Source organism: Mesoplodon bidens (genome assembly GCF_964165515.1).
Source record: "Mesoplodon bidens genome assembly, chromosome: 18".
NCBI classification, from domain to species: Eukaryota; Metazoa; Chordata; class Mammalia; order Artiodactyla; family Ziphiidae; genus Mesoplodon; species Mesoplodon bidens.
Genome location: NC_138175.1, coordinates 51,414,016 through 51,436,406, shown reverse-complemented (window position 1 = coordinate 51,436,406; position 22,391 = coordinate 51,414,016). Strand labels below are relative to the sequence as shown.

Genomic DNA, 22,391 nt, shown 5'->3' with positions numbered 1-22,391 from the left:
TGTTTGTGATGAGACACCATTATCAGGTCTTTATTCGTCTTTAAGCTTGACAGAAACCAAGCTTTCTCTAACTTAGGCCAGAGGAGGACTCAGTTGATCGACATGGCCAAACAAGGAAGGGCAGTTGTCCCCTCTGGCCTTCAGGGCCATCAAACCAAGGATTTGAGGGCAACCAAGGTACTCCATACCTTCTCTGACCTTCTGCAAGTCAGCATGTTTCTCTGGGACCAGCATTCTCCACACCATGGAAGGATGGCACCCAGCAGCTTGAGCCCCAAGTCCAAAAATCCCAGGGAAGGGCTATGATTGGCCCATCTACAGATCTATCAACGTGGCCTGTTGTTTGGCCTGCTGTGATTGGTTCCACTTGGGTGAAGGCCAACCCTGGACCAATGATTGTGGCCAGGAAGATGGAATCACGTAAAAACACGGAAGCCTCCACTTGAACCACGAGGTTGAAACAGGGCAAGGAAAGTTTTCAGAGAAGTGGGCTGATGACACTATCGATGTCTAGGAGATGGGGTATGAGGATTCTGGGTAGCAAGAGACAGAAACCTAACTTCATCCAGCAGAAACAATAAGAAGCAATTGCCAGGTCATGGAACTGGGTAGTCCAGGAGGGACCTAGCTAGATTCAGGGGGCTCAGATGTGATTGGGTTTTCCTTTTGGGGATTTCTCAGTGTAGCATCTGTAACTTTGAGCGAATTTTTAACTTTAACTTTGTATTGATGTATGTTACATGCAGAGAAGTACGCTCATCATAAATGTATAATCACAAACTGATCCCATCCATGCAGCCAGCTCCCAGATGAAGAAGTAGAACATCCCCAGGCCCCAGAAAGCGTCCTTGTGCCCCTTCCTAGTCATTGAGCGCCCCCGCCCGGCCCCCGCCAGTAATTGCTGCCCTACTTCTCACACCATAGAACAGTTTTACCCATTTTTGTACTTTAAATCAGAGGTCAGCAGACTGTTTCCGGAAAGGGCCATATAGTAAATATTTTAGATTTTATGAACCACTCAGCCTCTGTCCCAGCTAACTCTGACATTGTTGTGTGAAAGCAGTCACAGACAATGCAGGCATGAATGAGCTTGGCTGTGTTCAAATAAAACTATGGATACTGAAACGTGAGTTTCTCAGCATTTTTGCGTGTCATGAAATACTATTGTTCTGATTTTTTTGGAACCACTTAAAAATGTGAAAACCATCTTAGCTCACGAGCCATACAAAGATAGGCGGTAGATAGGGTTTGGTCCACAGTGGTAGTCTGCTCACCTTTGCTTTTTTTTTTTTTTTTTTTTTTTTTTTTTTTTTTTCTTTTTGCGGTATGCGGGCCTCTCACTGTTGTGGCCTCTCCCGTTGCGGAGCACAGGCTCCGGATGCGCAGGCCCAGCGGCCATGGCTCACGGGCCCAGCCGCTCCGCGGCATATGGGATCCTCCCAGACCGGGGCACGAACCCGTATCCCCTGCATCGGCAGGCGGACTCTCAACCACTGCGCCACCAGGGAGGCCCTCACCTTTGCTTTAAATAGATGGAATCATAGAGTATGAACTCTTGGATCTGCCTTCTCCCCTTGAGCGGGTTTCTTAAGCCTCTCAAGGCCTCAGTTTCCCAATGTATAAAATAGAAGTTAATGATAGCACCTGCCCCATAGGGGTGCTGTGAAAATGAGTTAAATAGACGCAAAAGCTTAGGACAGTGCCTGGCACATAGCAAGCTCTCTACAAATGTTAGCTGATTATTTTTACACTGTTGAGAACACAGACGCTGTGGCTGCAGGCATTCTGCCAGGCCACATGGTAACAAAGCCAGAGAAAGTCTTTCTCTCATACCACTCAAGCCTCTCCAGGAGTAATCTGATTGGCTCACCTTGGATCATGTGACCAATCTCCATGGCCTAGGGAATGGAGTCATCTGATCGGCCAGGCCTGGGTCACGTGCTCATCTTTTTGCTTAGGAAGGGGTTAGTGTACCTGGGACTGCCAGCACCACCTAAACCTCGCAGAATGGGTGGGGGAGTTCTCCCAAAGGAAGGGGGACGGAAGCTACCAGCAACCTCAGCATATTTATGTCAAGGTGGGTGACACCCTGGAGGGCAAGGTCACTAATGTTTCTGGGAGTTTGAAGACCCCTATTCCCAGTATCTATTGCTTCAGAACAAAGCATTCCAAAATTTAATGGCTTAAAACAATAACCATTCTGTTATCGCTCATATTTTGGTGTTAGCCATTCACCCATGATGGAAGTTTGGGTTGTGTCCATCGTTTGCTGTTGCACATAAGGCTGTGATAAACATTTATATACAAGTTTCTATTTGGACATATGTTTTCATTTCTCTTGGGTATATACCTAGGAGTAGAATTGCTGAGCCATATGGTAATTTTGTATTTAACTTTTTGAGGAACGTGTGTGTGTGGTTTTAATTAAACAGTTTTGAAATAATTATAGACTCAGGGGAAGTTGCCAACATAGTACAGAGAGGTCCTCTATACCCTTCATCCAGTTTCCCCCAATGGTAACATCCTGTATAACTATAGCACAATACCAAACTTGGAAACTGACACTGGTGAATCTACAGACCTTATTCAGATTTTGCATTATTACATGCCCTCCCGTTTGTGTGCATGAATGTATGTGTGTGTGTGTCTATGCAGTTTTATGACGTGTATAGATTTTTTCCAAGGGGGTTCCAGCAAAGGTTAGAAACTCCCTTTTGTTTCCAAAGTATTCCCAAAGTATACCTGCTGTCTGTGTATATGTATGTTTGCTCTCTGGTCTTTAGCTAGTTAACAAACCCTAATAAGCTCAATGAGTTCTGCCATCTGGGCTGATCGTACCTCAGGTATGGGACTGTATTCTAAAGGAGACCTTAAATTAATGATAGGATACCTCCATGTTCAGTTTTGAAGTATTAGAGAAAACGCCAGATAAACAGAACCAGTGGGATGTATATATTATAAGGAATTGGCTCATTCAATTATGGAAACTTGACAAGTCCTAAGATCTGCTGGGTGAGTCGGCAAGCTGGAGATCCAGGAGAGGCAAAGGTGCAGTTCTAGTCTGAAGGCCGGCAGACTCGAGACACAGAAAGAACCAATGTTTCAGTTTGAATCTAGAAGGGAGGAAAAAGCCAGTGTTCCCGTTCAAAGGCAGTGGAGCGGAAGATAATTTCTCTTACTCGGGGAAAGATCAGCCTTTTTTGTTCCATGCAGGCCTTCAACTGATTGGGTGAGGCCCACCCACATTGGGGAGGGCAATCTGCTTTACTCAGTTTCCCGATTTAAATGTTCAGCTCATCCAGAGCACCCAGAATGTTTGATCAAATATCTGGGCACTTCATGGCCCAGTCAAGTTGGTGCATAAAATTAATCATTATAGGAATGATCATCAATTAAAACATAATAGGTCTTCCCTGGTGACGCAGTGGTTGAGAGTCCGCCTGCTGATGCAGGGGACACGGGTTCGTGCCCAGGTCCGGGAAGATCCCACATGCCGCTGAGTGGCTGGGCCCGTGAGCCATGGCCGCTGAGCCTGCGCGTCCGGAGCCTGTGCTCTGCAACGGGAGAGGCCACAACAGTGAGAAGCCTGCGTACCGCAAAAAAAAAACACCCAAAACCATAATAGGTCAGGGTTCTCAATGGGAGTCTCTAATAAACCTGCAAGAGGTACAGAAAGTTCCCCAATCGAGGTAAGACAATTGAGGTTTCCTTTCTTCTGTTGGGGCCAGAGAAGGGGCAGGATTCAGAGTGCTGCAGCAGTGAATAGAAGTAGGAGAGAGAGAGGGTAACAACTTCAGAAGAGGTTGACCGGCTGGCTGAAATCATTGTGTGCTCTTAGTCAGTAGTGATGTGCTGGATGAGGAATCATAAAGTCAAGTGGGGTGCCTAGAACTAGCCCAGCAGAAGCATCAAGTTTTGCAGCCCCAACTATTGCCTTAGGACAAGGAGGAGAAGTCTGCTCTTGTTAATGACTCTTTACTGCCTGGTATGATAACATTTCAGTATTTTAACAACTGATACAGCCCTGTCAGTGTGAACCAGCTGAATAATAACTGTGACTGTCCAGGAGTAGGGATTGAATTGTTCTGATTCCTTCATCTTTGGTAGGCAAGATAATTTATGGTGATGCTATCTAATTACCTCTCTCTCTCTCTTCTCTCTCTTTCTTTTATGTTTGAAGCACTGACATTTCCCCCCACTATTCTCGAGTTTCAGTAGTTCTTACACTTGAAGGAGCAGTAGTAGAATCATCTGTAGGGTTTGTTATAATGAAAATGCACCTCCTCCCAATTCCCCATCCAGGGTTTCTAATTCCATCAGTCTGGGTGGGACCCAAGAATTTGCATTTCCAAAGAGTTCCCAGATGCTCCAAGGACCACACTTTGAGAACCACTGCACTAATAGAACTATAATAAGGTAACAAATCTATAGGATTTCTCTAGACAGAGCAATACATAAGAATTTTGTAGAACATTACACACTTGTGTTTCTTTTCCTTGTCTGAACTGTACAGATGTTCTCTTGGGATGGAAGAGATCCATCCCAAGAGCCTTGCAGTTTCAGAGTGACAGTTTATCAAGGCCATCAATTCCTAAGGGAAGAAAAAATTACTGCAGGAGAAACCTGCAAATCCCTCTTTGACCAGCAAGGAGGATTGTCCATGTGTTTCCAGGAACAGCTACCTAAGCTATAACTCTCCAAATGTCAATATCCTTCAGAAGTGACAGCCCCCAGAGCCAAACATGAAATTCTAGGAAGGGGAGGATGTTCAATCATATCAAAGCGTTTCATCCCCTCCACATTTCTGGCCAAAGATCTCTATTAATATGACCAGAAGTCAATCATTCACTAATCAATTGCCCACGAGGATGAGGATTTTGGCTTTTAAGACTGTATTCTCAGGGCCTAGCTCAGTGTCTGGCATGCAGTAAATGCTCAACAAACACAAATGTTGATCAATCAATGAATGGATTCATTCAACATTTTACTCTAGGCCAGAGCCTGAGCTGGGCAGTGCTGGGCTGAGTGGTGACTGAGACAGCCCCAGCCCTGCCCTCAAGGGGCTCAGTCCAGTGGGGAAGGCAGACCCATCTTAGACAATGATGACCATGAGTGGGCAAAGGAAGGCCAAGTGGGTATCAGGGAGGGCTTCCTGGAGGGGACAACAGACCTGCCTATTGAAGGATGAGTAAGGAATGAACCAGGTAAAGTGAGGGGAGTGTTCCAAGTGGCAGTTCTGACAGCTCCCTCCTTCCTCCTATTCCCCCAACAAACTGTGACAAGGCCCCTTCTAGGCTCCAGCAGCCCCCTGGACCCTGTTCCAGCCTTGACCACTCTGAGGTATGACTGTCAGGGACAGATCTGTCTCCCCCTCACTGACTGCCAGCCCTGGGAGAGAAGGGCCAGGGCTGTTGTGGTCACTGCTGTGTCCCCAACACTGCCTAGCCCAGGGCCAGGTACAGAAGCAAGGGCTCAGGGAGTGTTTACTGAATGAATATGAGAGTGGTGTGTGTGGGTATGTGTGTGTGAAACAGTTGAAAGTGTGTTATATGAAGAGGATCAAAGTTCAAACTCCTCAACCCTAATTTCCCATCCCCAGGAAGTGGCATAACAGCAGTTAAAGACTAGAGCTCCACTGCTGGGAGTCCAGCATTTCCACTTACCCATCTAGGCCCCATCTGTAAAATGGTGCCTCTGCATATGGTTGTTTTGAGGATTAAATGAGTTATTCACATAAAGTGCTTAGAATGGTACTTGGAATGTAGTAAGTGGTCATTAAATGTTAGCTGTCCTTATTTTTCAATCATTTCTGATCCTTCCTTTTTTTAAAATTTATTTTTGGCTGTGTTGTGTCTTCGTTGCTGCACATGGGCTTTCTCTAGTTGCAGCGAGCAGGGGCTACTCTTCGTTGCAGTGCACGGGCTTCTCACTGCAGTGGCTTCTCTTGTTGCAGAGCACAGGCTCTAGGCACGTGGGCTTCAGTAGTTGTGGCACGCGGCTCAGTAGTTGTAGCTCATGGGCTCTAGAGCGCCGGGTCAGTAGTTGTGGTGCACGGGCTTAGTTGCTCCACGGCTTGTGGGATCTTCCTTGTGACATTTCATGCCTCTGAGCCTCTGCACATGCTGTTCCCTCCCACTGGTACACCCTTTCAGAACTTGTCCACCCAGGAAACTCCTATTCAGCCAGCACAGTCCAGCAATCATATCACCCCTCCAGACCTCCAGGTTTCAGATCTATGGGATCAAAATCTCCTTTCCTGGGCTTCCCTGGTGGCGCAGTGGTTGAGAGTCCGCCTGACGATGCAGGGGACACGGGTTCGTGCCCCGGTCTGGGAAGATCCCACATGCCGCGGAGCGGCTGGGCCCGTGAGCCATGGCCGCTGAGCCTGCGCGTCCGGAGCCTGTGCTCCGCAACGGGAGAGGCCACAACGGTGAGAGGCCCGCGTACCGCAGAAAAAAAAAAAAAAAAAAAAAAAAAAAAAAAGTCTCCTTTCCTGTCCTCCAGCTTTGCCCCTTCCCTAATGTCTGAGTTCTGGGGAAGGAAGTGGCCCAGCGCTAAGCATCCCTTTCATTGGGTCTCTTGGTGCTCTGTCACCCCCTTGTGCCCAGCCTCAGACCTGCATGGAAAAATGTGCCTAGAAAGTTCTGGGAGAATAGTGCTGGTGATTCTCCACCGTGTACCCCAGGGTCACTCTCAGCCTTTCGCCTCCTGCTCTGGGCCCTGGGAGACTGCCCTGTGTGGGCTCCATCCACGGGAGTCCCTTGCCCTCTGCCTTCTGGTTGGTTTCTCCCCATTACAGGCACTGACAGGAAATCTGAAGGTAAGTAGTGGGGGAGGGGTTGGAGTATTTATTTTCCGGGCCCCTCCCTGCATCCCTGCAGTTCTGGCAGTGCCTGTGGTCCTCTACCTAGAGCTACAGCTCCTATGGGCTCCGCTCCAAACTTTAGCTTTCTGCCTGAAGGGTGGTAATGGCTTGGTTCTGGCTCCAGCTGGTTCCCTGGCATCGCCCCATATTTTGTGGGTTCTTTCACCCTGCCAACCCCTCTAAACCTTCCCTTTATAAATGTTCTCACTTAAACTCTTTTTTTTTGACCGCACTACGCACGTGGCTTCTGGGGATCTTAGTTCCCTGACCAGGGACTGAACCTGGGCCTTCGGCAGTGAAAGCGCCGAGTCCTAACCACTGGACCACCAGGGAATTTCCCCCCACTTAAACTCTTTGAATGGCTACCTGTTTCCTGGCAGGACACTAACTGAGTCACATTATAAACTTAGGGTGAGCCCAGGAGAGAAGGGGACCCTCGCCCACCAGTGCACTCCAGAATTTCTCTTTAGGATGAGCTTGGGATGGCCAAGGGGCTGACAGGAGGGCTTGTCTTGAAGCTGATAAGATTTATATTGGGTTATTTGTGGGGAGGGGGCTAAAGCCTTTGTGACACTTCCATTGGAGTGTCTCTGTCTGTCCCCTTGAAGGAGGGTGGAAGGAAAAAACTTTTATTCCTGTGTGTGTTGCAGGTCACTTGGGTCCTTGGATAACTCTCTCACTTTCTGTTTCCCTCAAGAGCCCTGAGAGGAAGGTGGTAATATGGTTCAGAGAGGTGAAGTCATTTGTCCAAGGCCACATGGTGAATGATTATAATAACTACCTTAAACAAAACAGAAGTGTTTCATTACATTTCTGTGAAGTTCTGGAACAGGCAACACTAATTTCCAGTAAAAAAAAAAAAAGAAAAAGAAAAAGAAAAAAACAGAAAGGCATGGAGTTGCCTCCGGGGGCGAAGTAGGGTGTGAGTATGCCCTGGAAAGGGGCAAAAAAACAATGTTCTCAGGTGATGGAAATGTTTATGTCTTAATTTGGGTGCTTAGTCACATGGGCGTATCTGTTTATCACCACTCGTTGTACTGCTCTCTTAAGGTCCAAGCATTTTAATTTTTATTTTCAAAATAAATAAAAAAGAATTTGCAAGCCCATTTTTGAGTGCTACATCCCAGGTCGGGCCAAAGTGCTTTGCCCAAGAATGAATTCTCACGACCAATTTATGAAGGATGTGATGATAATAATCAGCAAATATTTTTGAAGCACTTACCATTCGTGTATTTACTCTCTGAAAATAACGTGTATGGGGCTTCCCTGGTGGCGCAGTGGTTGAGAGTACGCCTGCCGATGCAGGGGACAGGAGTTCGTGCTCCGGTCCGGGAAGATCCCACATGCCGCGGAGCGGCTGGGCGCGTGAGCCATGGCCGCTGAGCCTGCGCGTCCGGAGCCTGTGCTCCGCAACGGGAGAGGCCACAACAGTGAGAGGCCCGCGTGCCCCCCCCAAAAAAAAAAGTCTATGGAACGCCTGTCTTGTAGTAAACTAACCAAACACAAAAATGACACTCCTCCTAGTGGGGAGGCAGATAATTAGAAAAAAAAAAAAAAAAAGTGAAATACGTAGAATGTTGGATGGTGACAAGTTCTATGGGGAAAAGCAAATAAAGCAGGAGGTAGGGGATCATGGCGGGGGGGGGTCATGTTTTACAGACTTGATGGTATGACATCCCCATGACAAAGGGACTGTGAGAGACCACGTTATCAGAAGAGGAAACTGAGGCACAGAGAGGTCACCAGCCTAAGTCTCGCCAAGAGGCAGGGCTGGAGCTGGAAACCCCAGGATTCCTTCCAGGGCTGGCGCTGACCATGGGCATGGGGAACTAACAGACCCCTCGTTCTCTCCCTTGGGGAAGGGGGCATGCAATGATCAGAAAGTTAATGACTTGGGACTGGGGTCTCCGAAAGGAGGAAATGGTTCCGCTCAATGAGGGACCTCCCCTTCCCTCTCCCCACCCCCAGCTGAGGGCTTGATCTAGTTGGAGCGCGAGACTGGAGGCACGGTAACCAAAGGGGTTAATGAGGTGGGGGTCTCCAGGATGGGGATGTTGAAGGACTGGGGGGTATTCCAGAGGCAGGTGAGATTTCCCCAGGGCTGGAAGCCTTTAGCGGGGTGAAGGCTTAAAGGGGTTAAGGGGGAGCGACAAAGGAGGGGTTAATGGGGGCGGGCCCGGCCGGGGCGGGGCCTCGGCTGGCGGCTCTGGCCCGGGGGCCAGTAGAAGTCGCCGCCGGGTTCCTGCGCCGCCGTGGAGCCCGGCTCCCCTTGCCGCGGAGAGAGGCGCCACCTGCCCCGTCCAGCCGTCACGCGCAGGTAGCCGCCGGTCCCTCCCCTGCCCGCGCCGGTCCTGCGGCCGCCGGGGACTGCTCGTCCCCGCGTCCGTCCGCTGCCTCAGTCTCCCGCGCCGTCTCCGTCCCCGCCCCTCTCTGGGGCTGGCTCTTCCCGGCGTCTCTGCGTCTGAGTTTGTCTCTGGGTGTGTCTGCATCCCTCCGTCTGTCTCTGATGTTTCTCTGGATCTGCGGTCCCTCTCCCTCTGGGTGTGTCTCTCCTTCTCCATCTCCGGATGTCTCTGTCGATTTCTTTATCTCTGCCTCTCCGTCGCTCTCTCACTCTGTTTGCCTCCATCCCTGTGTCTTGATGAACTCAGTTTCTGTGGATCTCTCTGCTTCCATCTCCCCGTCTCCCCGTCTCTGGGCATCTCTTTGCCCTTTCCCTTCCTGTCTCCGTCTCTCGGTATTCCTTTGTCTCTGTCTTTCTGTATCTTAGACCTGGTTCTGGCAACTTCACCCCGTCATCATCTCATTCCAAATCCTCGCAAATTCCAACTTTCACCTGGGCTGAGGTGCTGCTTGGGAGTGCGGTAAGGGGCAGTAGGGTAGCCACCCGGGGCAGGTGGACTCTGAGTGCCCCTGTGACCCCGCCTCCCCCTTAACAGTCACCCCACTGCTCTGGAGGTCGCACCCACCCCACCCTCCAATTTCAGGAATTCCTGGCTGGGGGGTAAACTTCCTCCCCCACTTCCTCCCTTCCAGGATTTGGCTGGGTCACCCGTTAACTCCTTCCTGCGTTGGCTTCATCCCCCCCTCCTTGAGCTGGACACCCCCCACCTCCAAGCACGCTGAAGGACAGCTCTGGAATTTCGGTTGTGGGACGTGTGTTGTGTACTCAGGCGGGACGTGCGCTGGGGGTGTTTCTTGCGGGCACAGATGGAGTTGATGGGGGCCACATCCCCACCGCCCCCCACCAGGGCCCATCACCAGCTCCACTCTTTCTGAACTCACCAAGGGCCCCTCACAACTCTGTCTCTGTGGTTGAGCTTGACTTCAGGTTTGGGGTGAGGATGGGGAGGTTTTCCTTTCTGGTGGTGGGGCATCCAGTAGTAGAAAATGAGAGAGACTGTTGGGGGAGGGGCTCCAGAACTCTGGGAATCATAGAATCAAGAAGTCTTGCATGTGACGTCTTCGAATGAAAGGACCCAAGTAAGTGAGAATGATCAGAGAGGAGGACCAGGAATGCTCAAACCTTCAAATTAAAGGTCCTTAGGATATTTGAATCCTTCAATCCAAAAAGCTTGGTGTTGGAATCTTGGCAGTTTTCAGTGTTCGCACACAGCTGAGAGCTTGAAAGTGCTTGCAGAGCCGGCTAGACCAAGCCCCCCATTTTACAGATGGGGAAACTGAGACGCAAGAGCAGAAGTCCCCACAATGAGCCAGTTTCAGGCTAAGGTTGGGACTCCAGTTCCACTGAAGCCCCAATCCAAAGATCTGGCTTCTTTTGCTGCCACTAAGTCGGATTCCTGTGGGGCAGGAGGTCTTCATAGGGAGGAGGGAAGAATGCCAAGGTGAGTGTGAATGGCTGGAACCCAGGAGGGAGCCTTTTAGAGGCAGAGGAGAGAAGATATTTCTAAAACCATGGTGTTGGAGAAGGAGAGGGGACAAGAGTTGGTTTGGGTGAAAGGGGTGGAGTTTCAGAGAAGGAGGGAAGAGAGGGGAAGGGGGGGTAGTGCAGAGATTAACTCCCGCCTGATTCTGTCTCCTGACCCTCCCCACGAAGCCCACTGCTCCTGCAGGACAGGGCCTATAATTTGGTTTGTGTTTAGACAAATAATAACTCAGCCGGTGTGAGCGAGCAGGGAGGGACGTGGCAAGGCTCCCTGGGAGGCAGCCTGGGCTCCTAATGTCCCCCCCAGGGGGGTGAGAATTTAGGGACCAAGTGAATGTGGTGACTACCCCTCCCCGATTGAATCCTTAGTATCTTAGAATTCTGCATAATCTTAGAACCTTAGGCTGCTAGAATGTTAAAAAAAAAAAAACGGATTAGATAGGGAGGAAAAAGGAAGTGAGGTTTACGGTATGTAGAGTATGTTTCCATTTCTGTAAAAAAGAAAAGGTAAATACATTTTCGTGTTTGCTGGGCAAAGATAGTAATCGGTGAGAGCTAATAATAGATTCTGAAAGTTATAGAATGTTTAAAAAAATCGTAGAGCGTTCTAACAATAGAACTTGAGAATCTTGGAATGTGAGACGCTGGGATATTGGAAACTTAGAAGGAGAAGGGCATGGAAAGCCACCATGATAATAATAATAGAATGGAAGAAAGGTAAAGCTCTAGAATGTTATAATAATAGAACAGTAAACCAGGAACTGGACTAACAATAGAACCTGAGGATTTGAGAACCTTGCGATCTAGAACATCAGAGGAGTAGGGTCAAGGACTCTGGTGTCCCTTTTGGACGGTGTGGGGGTGTGTGGGGGGGGATGGGGACCCCTTCGGTAGAAATGGGGAAACTGAGGCCCAGCGGAGCGGTCACGGTGGCCGGACTGTCCCCCGGTTTCCGCCGGCCAGCCGCCAGGACACCAGGTGGGGAGCGAGGCTTGGTGATCACATTTCGTCCCCTAATGAGCAGACCGGAGCTGGCTGGTCCCCCGGGGCTGTCAGGGGAGCAGGAACCCTCAGAGGAGGGAAGTGGGGGTTGAGAGAGGCGACCTGGAGGCTTCTAGGACAAGACTGGTGAGTGAGGGGCTGTGGGGCTCTATTACCTCTCCATCTTGTCCTTTCACCACCCCCCACCCGCAGTCCTTCAGCCTTGCTGGACTTAGAGGTGGCTGCCAGGGCCCAGGGACTTATCTGGCTTGAGCAGCTGAGGTGCAAAGTGGGGGCAGTGGTCTGACAGTCCTTCCTGTCTCCCCACTATCGCTCCACATTCTCAGCTTATCTCTCTTCCCTGCCCCTCTGGGAGGGGCCCGCAGGGACCACGAGGGAGGCCTGTGGGACTGGGGAGCTTCTTGTGGGCACTGTGAGATTTGGAGGTTGACCTCGCACACACAAAGCCTGAGTAAGGGAAGCAATTTAGATCCCAGCCCAACAGGGTCTTGGCTCCAGGGGGCTGGGCAAGGGAGTCAGGTGATGGAGGGGCACCCAAGACGCTGAGGTCACTTGCTTTCGTGTGGTGAGAGTCCGTGGATCTTTCAGCAGATTCTTTTTTTAAAAAAAATATTTATTTATGTATTTATTTGGTTGCATGGGGTGTTAGTTGCAGCAGGCGGGCTCCTTAGTTACAGCTTGCTGGCTCCTTAGTTGCGGCAGGCGGGCTCCTTAGTTGGGGCATGCAAACTCTTAGTTGTGGCATGCATGTGGGATCTAGTTCCCCGACCAGGGATCGAACCTGGGCCCCCTGTGTTGGGAATGCAGAGTCTTATCCACTGCGCCACCAGGGAAGTCCCTCAGCAGATTCTTAACGGGGGCTGAGAACCCCGGAAAGACTTGAGAAAAATTACGGGAATGCAGGGGGTGAAGAGAGAAAACATTCAGGTAAGGGGAAGCTTTTTAGTTAAGAATGACAGATCTGTGCAGTCTTGACACACCATGTGACTTAGACAACTGCTTTGTGGCTCTAGGCCTCAGTTTTCCCATCTGTATCAGGCAGGGGTCAGAAATAGCCTCGCGCCCCTGTATGTTGTGGCATATAGGCCTGTTGCACTGTGGAGTTCTAAGAGTCTGCCATTCAGCGCTGTCTTTCGGGGGTTTGGTGGTGGGCAGATCTCAGGTGGGGGAGAAGAGAGGGTTGAATGCCCCTCCCCCATGCCCAGCATCCCCCAAGAAGCAGATGGGTTGAGGAGGAGGGATGGGAGGGGGGAGGGGGAGGCAGCCACCTGGTTCCCCCTCGAGGAAATTAGCAATGGGAAGTGTATTTCCTTTGGCTGCAGGAAATCAGCCTCATGCCTGTGTACCCACCCCAGCCTCAGCTGAACCCAGGGGTTCTTGAGGGGGAGGGGCAAAGGGAACTCCCAGCTCTCAGTGCCTCCTCCCATTATGAACTGGTTCATTCTTGTGTCAGCTCCCCAGTGCCTGTGGAATAGTAATAATTGTTCAAATACTGCACAATTTATAGATGATATCACCTCTACCAAGGACTTTCTTTTCTTCAATTAATTTTGTTTTTTATTGAAGTAGAGTTGATTTACAATATTGTGCCAATCTCTGCTCTACAGCAAAGGGACTCAGTTATACACATATAGACATTCTTTTTTTTTAAATATTGTTTTCCATTATGGTTTATCCCAGGATATTGAATGTATCCATAGTTCCCTGTGAATAAACTCGGAGATGTTTCATCATCTTCAGTTTTCTGGAAGAGTTTGTATCGAATTGACATTTTCGGGCTTCCCTGGTGGCGCAGTGGTTGAGAGTTCGCCTGCCGATGCAGGGGACATGGGTTCGTGCCCTGGTCCGGGAAGATCCCACGTGCCGCGGAGAGGCTGGGCCTGTGAGCCATGGCCGCTGAGCCTGTGCGTCCGGAGCCTGTGCTCTGCAACAGGAGAGGCCACAACAGTGAGAAGCCTGCGTACCGCAAAAAAAAAAAAAAAAAAAAAAGTGATATTTTCTTTTTTTCTTCTTTTTTTTTTTGGCCGAGCCACGCAGCATGCAGGATCCTAGGCACAGGGTCAAACCTGGGCCCCCTGCAGTGGAAGCGCAGAGTCTTAAGCACTGGACTGCCAGGGAAGTCCCAAGGATTTTCATATCTGGGATGTGACTAGTATAAAAGTTGTGCCCACCCCCCCTTTCTATAGAGGGGAAACTGAGGCTCCTGAAGAAGTAATTCCCTCAGTGTTACAGGAGGAAGGAGAGACCCAGGGCAGAGAGAGGGGAGAGAGGTGTTTGAGTTTTTGTTTTGTTTTGTTTTTTAATATAAATTTATTTACTTATTTATTTTTGGCTGCGTTGGGTCTTCGTTGCTGCGCGCGGGCTTCCTCTGGTTGCGTTGAGCGGGGGCTGCTCTTTGTTGGGGAGCACGGGCTCTAGGCGTGTGGGCTCAGTAGTTGTGGCTCGCGGGCTCTAGAGCTCAGGCTCAGTAGTTGTGGCGCACGGGCTTAGTTGCTCTGCGGCACGTGGGATCTTCCCGGACCAGGGCTCGAACCCGTGTCCCCCGAATTGGCAGGCGGATTCTTAACCACTGGGCCACCAGGGAAGCCCGAGAGAGGTGTTTTGAGTGATTTGCTCTGCGGGGGTGGTTTCAATTCAAAGGTAGGGACCGGATTGCACTGTTCCAGCCAGGAGCAAGCCCCCTCTGTCCCATCTCCACAGGATCCAGGAGTCTCTGTGAGTCTGAGGGGAGGGCAGCTCTTCAGTCATGGAGGACCCGACAGCGGGGAGGACTTACTAAGTGGGAGTCAGCCCTGATCTTTCAAAGTCAATTGTGCAGCAGATAGATCCTGCCCTTTTCACTTTTTCCCTCCTCTGGGTCCCTGCAGGGACTCGCTTGAGCTTGAAGTCGGGGGTGGTGCCGCCTCAAGGTGAGCAGGAGCCTGTGTTGGAGGAAGGGCTGACCAATGCCTGTTCCCTTGGTCCAAAGTCATTTCTTGAGTGCCTGCTGTATGCCGGGCCTGTCCTGGGCGCTGGCGATACAGCAGTCAACACAAGGTCCCTGCCCTCCTGGAATGCCCTTTCTAGACAGACAGACAGACACAAACAAGATGCAAAGTGATGTGAGGAGAGAGCCCTGGGAGTGGGTGGTCAGGACTCTGGGTACAGAGGGCCTCCCTGAGGAAGTGAAGGAGGTGAGGGAGCTAGTGGTAAGTAAGTCTGAAGGAGGAACAAAGGTTTGGTTTGGTTTTGTTTTGGCTGAGTTGGGTCTTCGTTGCTGCGCATGGGCTTTCTCTCGTTGCGGTGCGCGGGCTTCTCACTGCGGTGGCTTCTCTTGTTGCGGAGCACGGGCTCTAGGCGTGCGGGCTTCAGTAGTTGTGGCACTCGGGCTCAGTAGTTGTGGCTCGCAGGCTCTAGAGCTCAGGCTCAGTAGTCGTGGCGCACGGGCTTAGTTGCTCTGCGGCATGTGGGATCCTCCCGAACCAGGGCTCGAACCTGTGTCCCCTGCATTGGCAGGCGGATTCCTAACCACTGAGGCAGGGAAGCCCAGAACGAAGGTTTTGACGCTGGAAAGAAGGTCCAGCCTCGAGGCTGCTGAGGTCGGGGAGGGGAGGTGGGCAAGAAAGTCAGCTAGGCTGCCCAGGCTGGTCAGGCAGTGCCTTGTCACCTGGGGTGAGGATTTGGGATTTCACCCCAAGTCCACTGGGAAGCTATTGGAGAGTTTCAAGCAGAGAAGTAGCAAGAGCCGATTTACATGTTAGAGAGAACTTTCTGGCTGCCACATGGGAAGTGAGCTGAGGGAAGTCAGAGTGGCAGCCAGGAAAGCCGTGAGCAGGCTACTGCAAAGTCCAAGCCAGTGGTGATGGCTGAGCAGAGCGGGCAGCAGCAGGGGTTTTAGAGACATGCATGGATTCAGGATTTAGTGTGGAGGTAGGGAGAGCCAAGTGGCCTTTCCCATGAGAAGATGCTCAGGCATCTGGGAGGTTTCCATGTACCTGCTGTGTACCTTTGGGCTCATCCCTTCCCCTCTCTGGGCCTTGGTTTCCTCATCTGTCCAATCGACTCAACCAGTGGTTTTCAAAGTGTGTCCTGGGGATTCTTCAGAGGTGGCCTTCCTCCCGCCACCTCACTTTCTCTAGAGTACAGAGCAGCTTCCTCTGTCACTGTCTTAGATGGGGTTTCCAGCTGAGAGGTCTCTCTCTTTTTTTTTTTTTAAGTGGTTTCACAGCCTAAAAACTAAACTGATGCAAACCCTCGGATGGAGTGGCTTCTGAAGGTGCCTCTAATTCAGGACTTCGCTCCCCACCTCTCTGGGGGCTGACAGTGGTCTGGGGCTTGGTCCAAGATTGTCCTTTGCCCTGTCCTTAAAGGTCTCCGCAGGACCAGGAGGGTGAGGCCCAAGACACTCACTCGGGAAAGTCGGAGGGGAGTGGGGAGAGACAATGAAGGGGGCAGTCTCTGAGGGAGGGGACTGCTGGCACTGCCCCCAGGGCTCCCCCTTGCTTCCGACCTCAGCCGAGTCCAGCAGCTCCTCCTCTCAGCCCTTCTCCGCCCCGCCCCCCCCAGCCCCCTGCAGCTATGCTTCCCTGGGCTGTCAGCCCAGGGCCCTCTTCTGTTCAGTTATTCTTGGGGGAAAACGGAAGTGCAGGCTGGAGAGAGCCGAGATTTCCCCTCTCCCGCTATCAGGACCTTGGACAGGTCTCTGAACCTCTCTGTGCCTCAGTTTGTCCAACAGGGGGAATAACCCTATTCCTCATAGGATTCTTGAAATTTTAAAATTCATACCCATAAAAGTGCTTAAGACAGGGTCTGCTATGTAGTAGGACTTAATAAACTTTAGCTGTTGGTATCACCACCATCATCATTATAGTCAAAAATGGGGTGCCCTGGGTTAGGAGCAGGAGGGCTGGTTCTAGCCCGGTTCCGTCACTGCCTTGCTGTGCATCCTTGAGGGGAGTGACGCAGCCTCTCTGGGCCCAGTCTCCCTGTCTATAACATGATCGTTAAGACTAGTTCTCCATTTCCCACAGCATGATATGATACTTGTGCAAGTTTTACATGGTTTCTGGAAGAAAGTTTTAAAATCTGAGTTGATCTTTATTTTTATTTTTTATTTTTTTGCGGTACGCGGGCCTCTCACTGCTGTGACCTCTCCCGTTGCGGAGCACAGGCTCCGGACGCGCAGGCTCGGCGGCCATGGCTCACGGGCCCAGCCGCTCCGCGGCATGTGGGATCTTCCCGGACTGGGGCACGAACCCGTGTCCCCTGCATCGGCAGGCGGACTCTCAACCACCGCGCCACCAGGGAAGCCCCTGGATCTTTATTTTAACATCTGTTAGGGAAAAAGTATATCTGGCATCTCAAATCTGTGTTTTCAGAGATCCGGGGCTCAATTAGGCATCGTTAGGGTCCCCACCCTCTGCAGCCCGCTGGAGTCAGGGCAAAGGGGTGTAGGGGGAAGGGGGTGGTCCATGACTCCCCTCACTGCAGTCTTCTCTCCCCACAGGTGCTGCAAAATCAGCTTTGAACTGAGAGGCGGGGCCACCTCATGTCAACTGCTCAGCTCCCACCAGGACCAAGCTGGAGCCCCGTCCTTGTCCCCTTTAAATTCCCTGTATTAGTAACCGTGCTCTGATCTAGCCCTTACTCACCTCCTTCCTGTTTCTTAAAAACCCTTCCCACATTCCCCAGACGGAGCCCTTCCTCTCTTTCATCTCTCACAGGACACCTCCTTTTCCGTAATCTTCTCCTCACTGTTTACCTTACTTATTTCCTTATTTCTTACTGGGGTCCTAGAAAATGCTAGCACCCGCATCCATCTTGCCTGGTCTTTTCAACACTCCCTAACTGTAGACTATCCTATCTCAACGCTATCCCATACATTTCCACCCCACCGTTACTTCAGCATGGCCACGCTTACTTTCTACATCCTCCGCAAATCTCTCTCTCTCACCACTGCCCACTGATGCCTTCATCTGCTCTATAAACAACCCCTCAGTCAATTTTGTGTGACCCCAATACTCCTCCATTTGTGCTCTGATTGGGTTCATAAAACCTCCTTGACAAAGATCTTCGTGAATCCTGCTATCCCCCAGACCTCCCTCTTGTCATAACTCTATCCCTCCTCCAACTTTTCCCTCTCAAGCTCTATCCTTCCCTGCCCAGCCTGGCCCACGATTCGTGGTCAGCCTCATCTCTTCGCTGTGGACTGCCTCCCACCATGTTCCCCTGAGCCTCCGAGGAGGGGGCTCAGGGGGCCTGATGGCCTCCCGCCACCCATGGCCCCACAGCCCCCGTGGGCCAGGGGAAACATCTCGAAAGCCTCAGTGCCGAGGATGGGCAACCGCACGTGGGAGGGCTGCCACGTGGACTCCCTCGTGGACCACCTCTTCCCGCCCTCCCTCTACATTTTTGTCATCGGCGTGGGACTGCCCACCAACTGTCTGGCCCTGTGGGCCGCCTACCGCCAGGTGCGGCGACACAACGAGCTGGGCGTGTATCTGATGAACCTCAGCATCGCCGACCTGCTGTACATCTGCACGCTGCCGCTGTGGGTGGACTACTTCCTGCACCACGACAACTGGATCCACGGCCCCAGCTCCTGCAAGCTCTTCGGGTTCATCTTTTATACCAACATCTACATCAGCATCGCCTTCCTCTGCTGCATCTCCGTGGACCGCTACCTGGCCGTGGCCCACCCACTGCGGTTCACCCGCCTGCGCCGCGTCAAGACGGCCGTGGCCGTGAGCTCTGTGGTCTGGGCCACGGAGCTGGGAGCCAACTCGGCGCCCCTGTTCCACGATGAGCTCTTCCGTGACCGTTACAACCACACCTTCTGCTTCGAGAAGTTCCCCATGGAGGGCTGGGTGGCCTGGATGAACCTCTACCGGGTCTTCGTGGGCTTCCTCTTCCCGTGGGCCCTCATGCTGCTCTCCTACCGTGGCATCCTGCGGGCTGTGCGGGGCAGCGTGTCCACCGAGCGCCAGGAGAAGGCCAAGATCAAGAGGCTGGCCCTCAGCCTCATTGCCATCGTGCTGGTCTGCTTTGCGCCCTACCATGTGCTCCTGCTCTCCCGCAGCGCCGTCTACCTGCGCCACCCCTGGGACTGTGGCTTCGAGGAACGTGTGTTCTCGGCGTACCACAGCTCACTGGCCTTCACCAGCCTCAACTGTGTGGCTGACCCTATCCTCTACTGCCTCGTCAACGAGGGCGCCCGCAGTCACGTGGCCAAGGCCCTGCACAACCTGCTCCGCTTTCTGGCCAGTGACAAACCCCAGGAGATGGCCAACGTCTCGCTCACCCTGGAGACCCCGCTCACTTCCAAGAGGAACAGCGTGGCCAAGGCCATGGCAGCCAGCTGGGTGGCTGCTCAGCCCTCCCAGAGGGACCAGGTGCAGCTGAAGATGCTGCTGCCGGCACAGTGAACCTCGTGTCGTGCAGAGCCCCCACTCCTCCATACTAATCCCACCCTCCCTTCCCTCCTGGTCCGCTGTATGCAAATTGTATGTAAATAAGGCTATGTTAATTTCCATAAGCATGTAAGAAAATAGGAAAATAGTGAGGTTGATGTGTCACTGGTCAACCATCGTCCTCCACCATGACCCCCTAACAATTCAGTAGAACTGTGCCTAGACCTGCGCTGGGTGGTGCTAGTGACCCAGCGGTGACAAATGACAGCGCTGGCCCTGCCCTCATGGCTCCCACTCCACTGGGGAAGACAGATCTGTCCCTGGATAGTGATGACCCAGAGTGGGCAGGGCTCAGACGGGGAGCCCAGGGGCTGGGGGAACCCAAGAAGGCATCAGACCCTGTCTGGGGGTCAGAAAGGGCTTCCTAGAGGCGGGGACCAGTAGATTAACTTTCCAGAAGGTAAAGACAAAAGAGTTAGGATTACTTTCAACAAGGGGGTAAAAGTCTGTGACTCATGGGGAAGGTGGAAGAAGAAATTCACCGAGTGCTGAGTGGTCACTTTTGCCTTTGGGAAGCCCCCGGTCATATAGGGGAGAGAGAGAGCCTGACAGAGCGTTTCAGAGTTTCAAGATAAACAGCATTCTCCAGGTCAGGACTGAGGAGGAGGAGGAGGGAGCAGAATCAAATGAAGGGCAATCAGCAAACGGGCTGGGGGAGCAGGGAGCAGGGCAGGCTTGGGAAGGGGGCTGGGGACAAGAGAAGGGTATTTATTCATTCATTCAAGGGAGATTTGTTTATACCTACTCTGCCCAGCCCTGTGCTGGCCAGCGGCTGGGGACAAAACGGTGACCAAGACAGCCCAGTCCCCGCCCTCACGGAGCTCACAGTAAATGAATAAAGATAAACATGACGTTTGGAATAGATAACGGTAATGGGGAAAAATAAAGCTGACGGAGGGGACAGAGAGTGATGTGGAGTCTGATCTAGATAAGGAGGTCGGGGAGGGCTCACGGAGAAGGGGGCATTTGAGAAAAGACCTGAAGGAGGAAAGGGGTCAGATGCAAGAGCACTGCAGGCCGAGGGAACAGCAAGTGCAAAACGTGGAGTAAGAGACCGCCTGCATTTGAGGGCCCGCAAGTACACACAGCGGTGTGGTGTGGCGGGAACCGAGGGCGGGAGGATGTCAGGAATGCAATTGAGACAGGCCAGGGACAGGGGCCCATATTATAGAGCTTTGTGAATCCACGTGAGGACTTTGCCTTTTATTCCAAGAGAAATGGGAGCTACAGAGGGGCTCTTAGTAGAGAAGGATTGGGATTTGGTTTAAATGTTAACAGGATTCCCTGGCTGCTGAGTGGGGAACAGAATATGGGAAGTAAGGGCAGAAGCCAGGAGCCCAGGCAGGAGATGCTGATGGCTGGACCGGGGTCGGGGGTGGGGGGTGGTGGAGTGCGGAAGGATCGGTGTCAGCTTGGGGATTTATCTGGAAGGAATTCGATGATGGAAGAAGCACAAGGGCCTGTGGGATTGTGTAACTCAAGCCCCTTGCCCATCCTGGGAAAAGGGTGACCAGGGGACTTGAACAGGAAGGACCTCTGGGAATGATCCCAGGCCCTACTCAAAGGCTGTCACCGAAGAGACCAAGTGATTAGCCCGGGGTCACACAGCCAGTGAGTCAACGCTGGGGCCATCCTGGGCTCCCTCTCCCCTCCCTGTCTCTGCCTCCGTTCCCATGCCCCAGAGTGGCCAAGGCTGCTGTCCTGGCTGATGGTGTTCCCCTCCCTCCCCTGGCCCTCAGGGGTCAACCAGGAATGGCTGTCCTTCTCGAACTAGGCTGGAGAGCAGGAGGAAACACACAGCTCTGGACAGGCCTCGCCCCTTCTGATAGGCCATCTCCTTCCCTTCCTCCCCACGGGTGTGTAACAGGCTCCAGGCTCCTGATGAGACGTGAAGATCTCCCTACACACACACACACACACACACACACACACACACGGGCACAAACACACCATTGCCCCAGAAGTTCCCAGAAGAGGTTCGTTCCTGGAAACCCTTCTCAGAGAAAGAAAGAGGAGGGAGGAGGGGAGTGAGAAAAAAAATGAACTTAATGAGGCAAATGGTTTTGCAGGAGGAGGGGTGGGTCACTGAGATGCAGGAAGTTGGGTCTTTGGAGTTGTGGGGAAAAGAGGGAGGCCTGGGATCTGGGTGGGGATGGGGGGCTGGTAGTTTTCCCACCCTCTCTCACTGCTATAAAGCTACTGGGATGGAGATGTAGGGGAACAGAAGCTTTCTGAACACAGTCCCCTCAGGGAATCAGATGAAAGCCTGCACGCTACCCCTCCACCAAATGCTCATTCCCATTCATTCAATAAATATTTATTGAGCACCTACTATGTGCCAAACATTGTTCTAGGGGCTGAGGAAACAATAGTGAATTATACAAAAAAAGTCATGTACAAGTTTGGAAGCTTCCTAAACCCATCATGTGGAACCTCAGTGGCCCCCCACCCTCCAAGTAGGTCCTTGGGCCCCAGGCTAACACCCCCGGGGATCAGAAGAAGACTCTGGGCTGGGACTCAAGAAACCCCAGCCTCAGTTCCATCTTGATTACCTCTGGAACTCTGGATAAATCCTTGTCATCCTCTGGCTGCAGTTGGTCAGTCAGTAAAATGGGGGGGGGGTCCCTAGTGGATGATGGACCTTGAATGGCCCCAAGCTCCTTAACATCTTTAGCCCAGAAAGGGTCCTAGGGAGAAGTTGTTTTTATGGAGTCTTGGCATTCTTAGTAATTTAGAATATCGAGGTTCACACATGTCAGTATCATCATTATTACAGATGGAGAAATGGAAGTCCATCAGGGCCAGGGAAGTGACAAAGGACACTCAGGGAGTCCGAGAGGATGCCAAGTAAAGCCCTGGGTCCCCCAACTCTGTGTCCTGAATGTCTGTTTCCTCCTGTACACAGCTTCTCTGTTCCTTGCACTTCCCCTCTCCCTCTGCCTCGAGAATCTCTCAATTACCCATCAGCACTCCACCATCCAGAAATTTCTCTCAACCTCTTCTTGACCTTGTTTATATGATTTTGCTCCCTGCTGGGTAAGGGATGACAGTCTGGGACACTTCCTTAAACTCCTTCCTGAGCCAGCTCCCTAGGGACCCTCGCCCCCCAATGGAGGAAGTGGGGCTGCTTGAGAACGGTATAGTTTATTAGCCAAGATGCTGGGCTATCAACCTCTGCTGGCTGAGGGAA

General features: G+C 51.8%; 1 protein-coding gene across 1 annotated transcript; it reads left to right on the top strand.

Moving 5' to 3' along the window:
* Window positions 1-9,070: 9,070 nt before the first annotated feature.
* Window positions 9,071-21,536, top strand: GPR4 (G protein-coupled receptor 4). Its single transcript, XM_081215856.1, has 2 exons — window positions 9,071-9,182; window positions 17,239-21,536. Exon 2 carries the CDS (start codon window positions 18,011-18,013, stop codon window positions 19,154-19,156), a length of 1,146 nt encoding a protein of 381 aa, XP_081071982.1. The 5' UTR covers window positions 9,071-9,182; window positions 17,239-18,010; the 3' UTR covers window positions 19,157-21,536.
* Window positions 21,537-22,391: the final 855 nt, after the last annotated feature.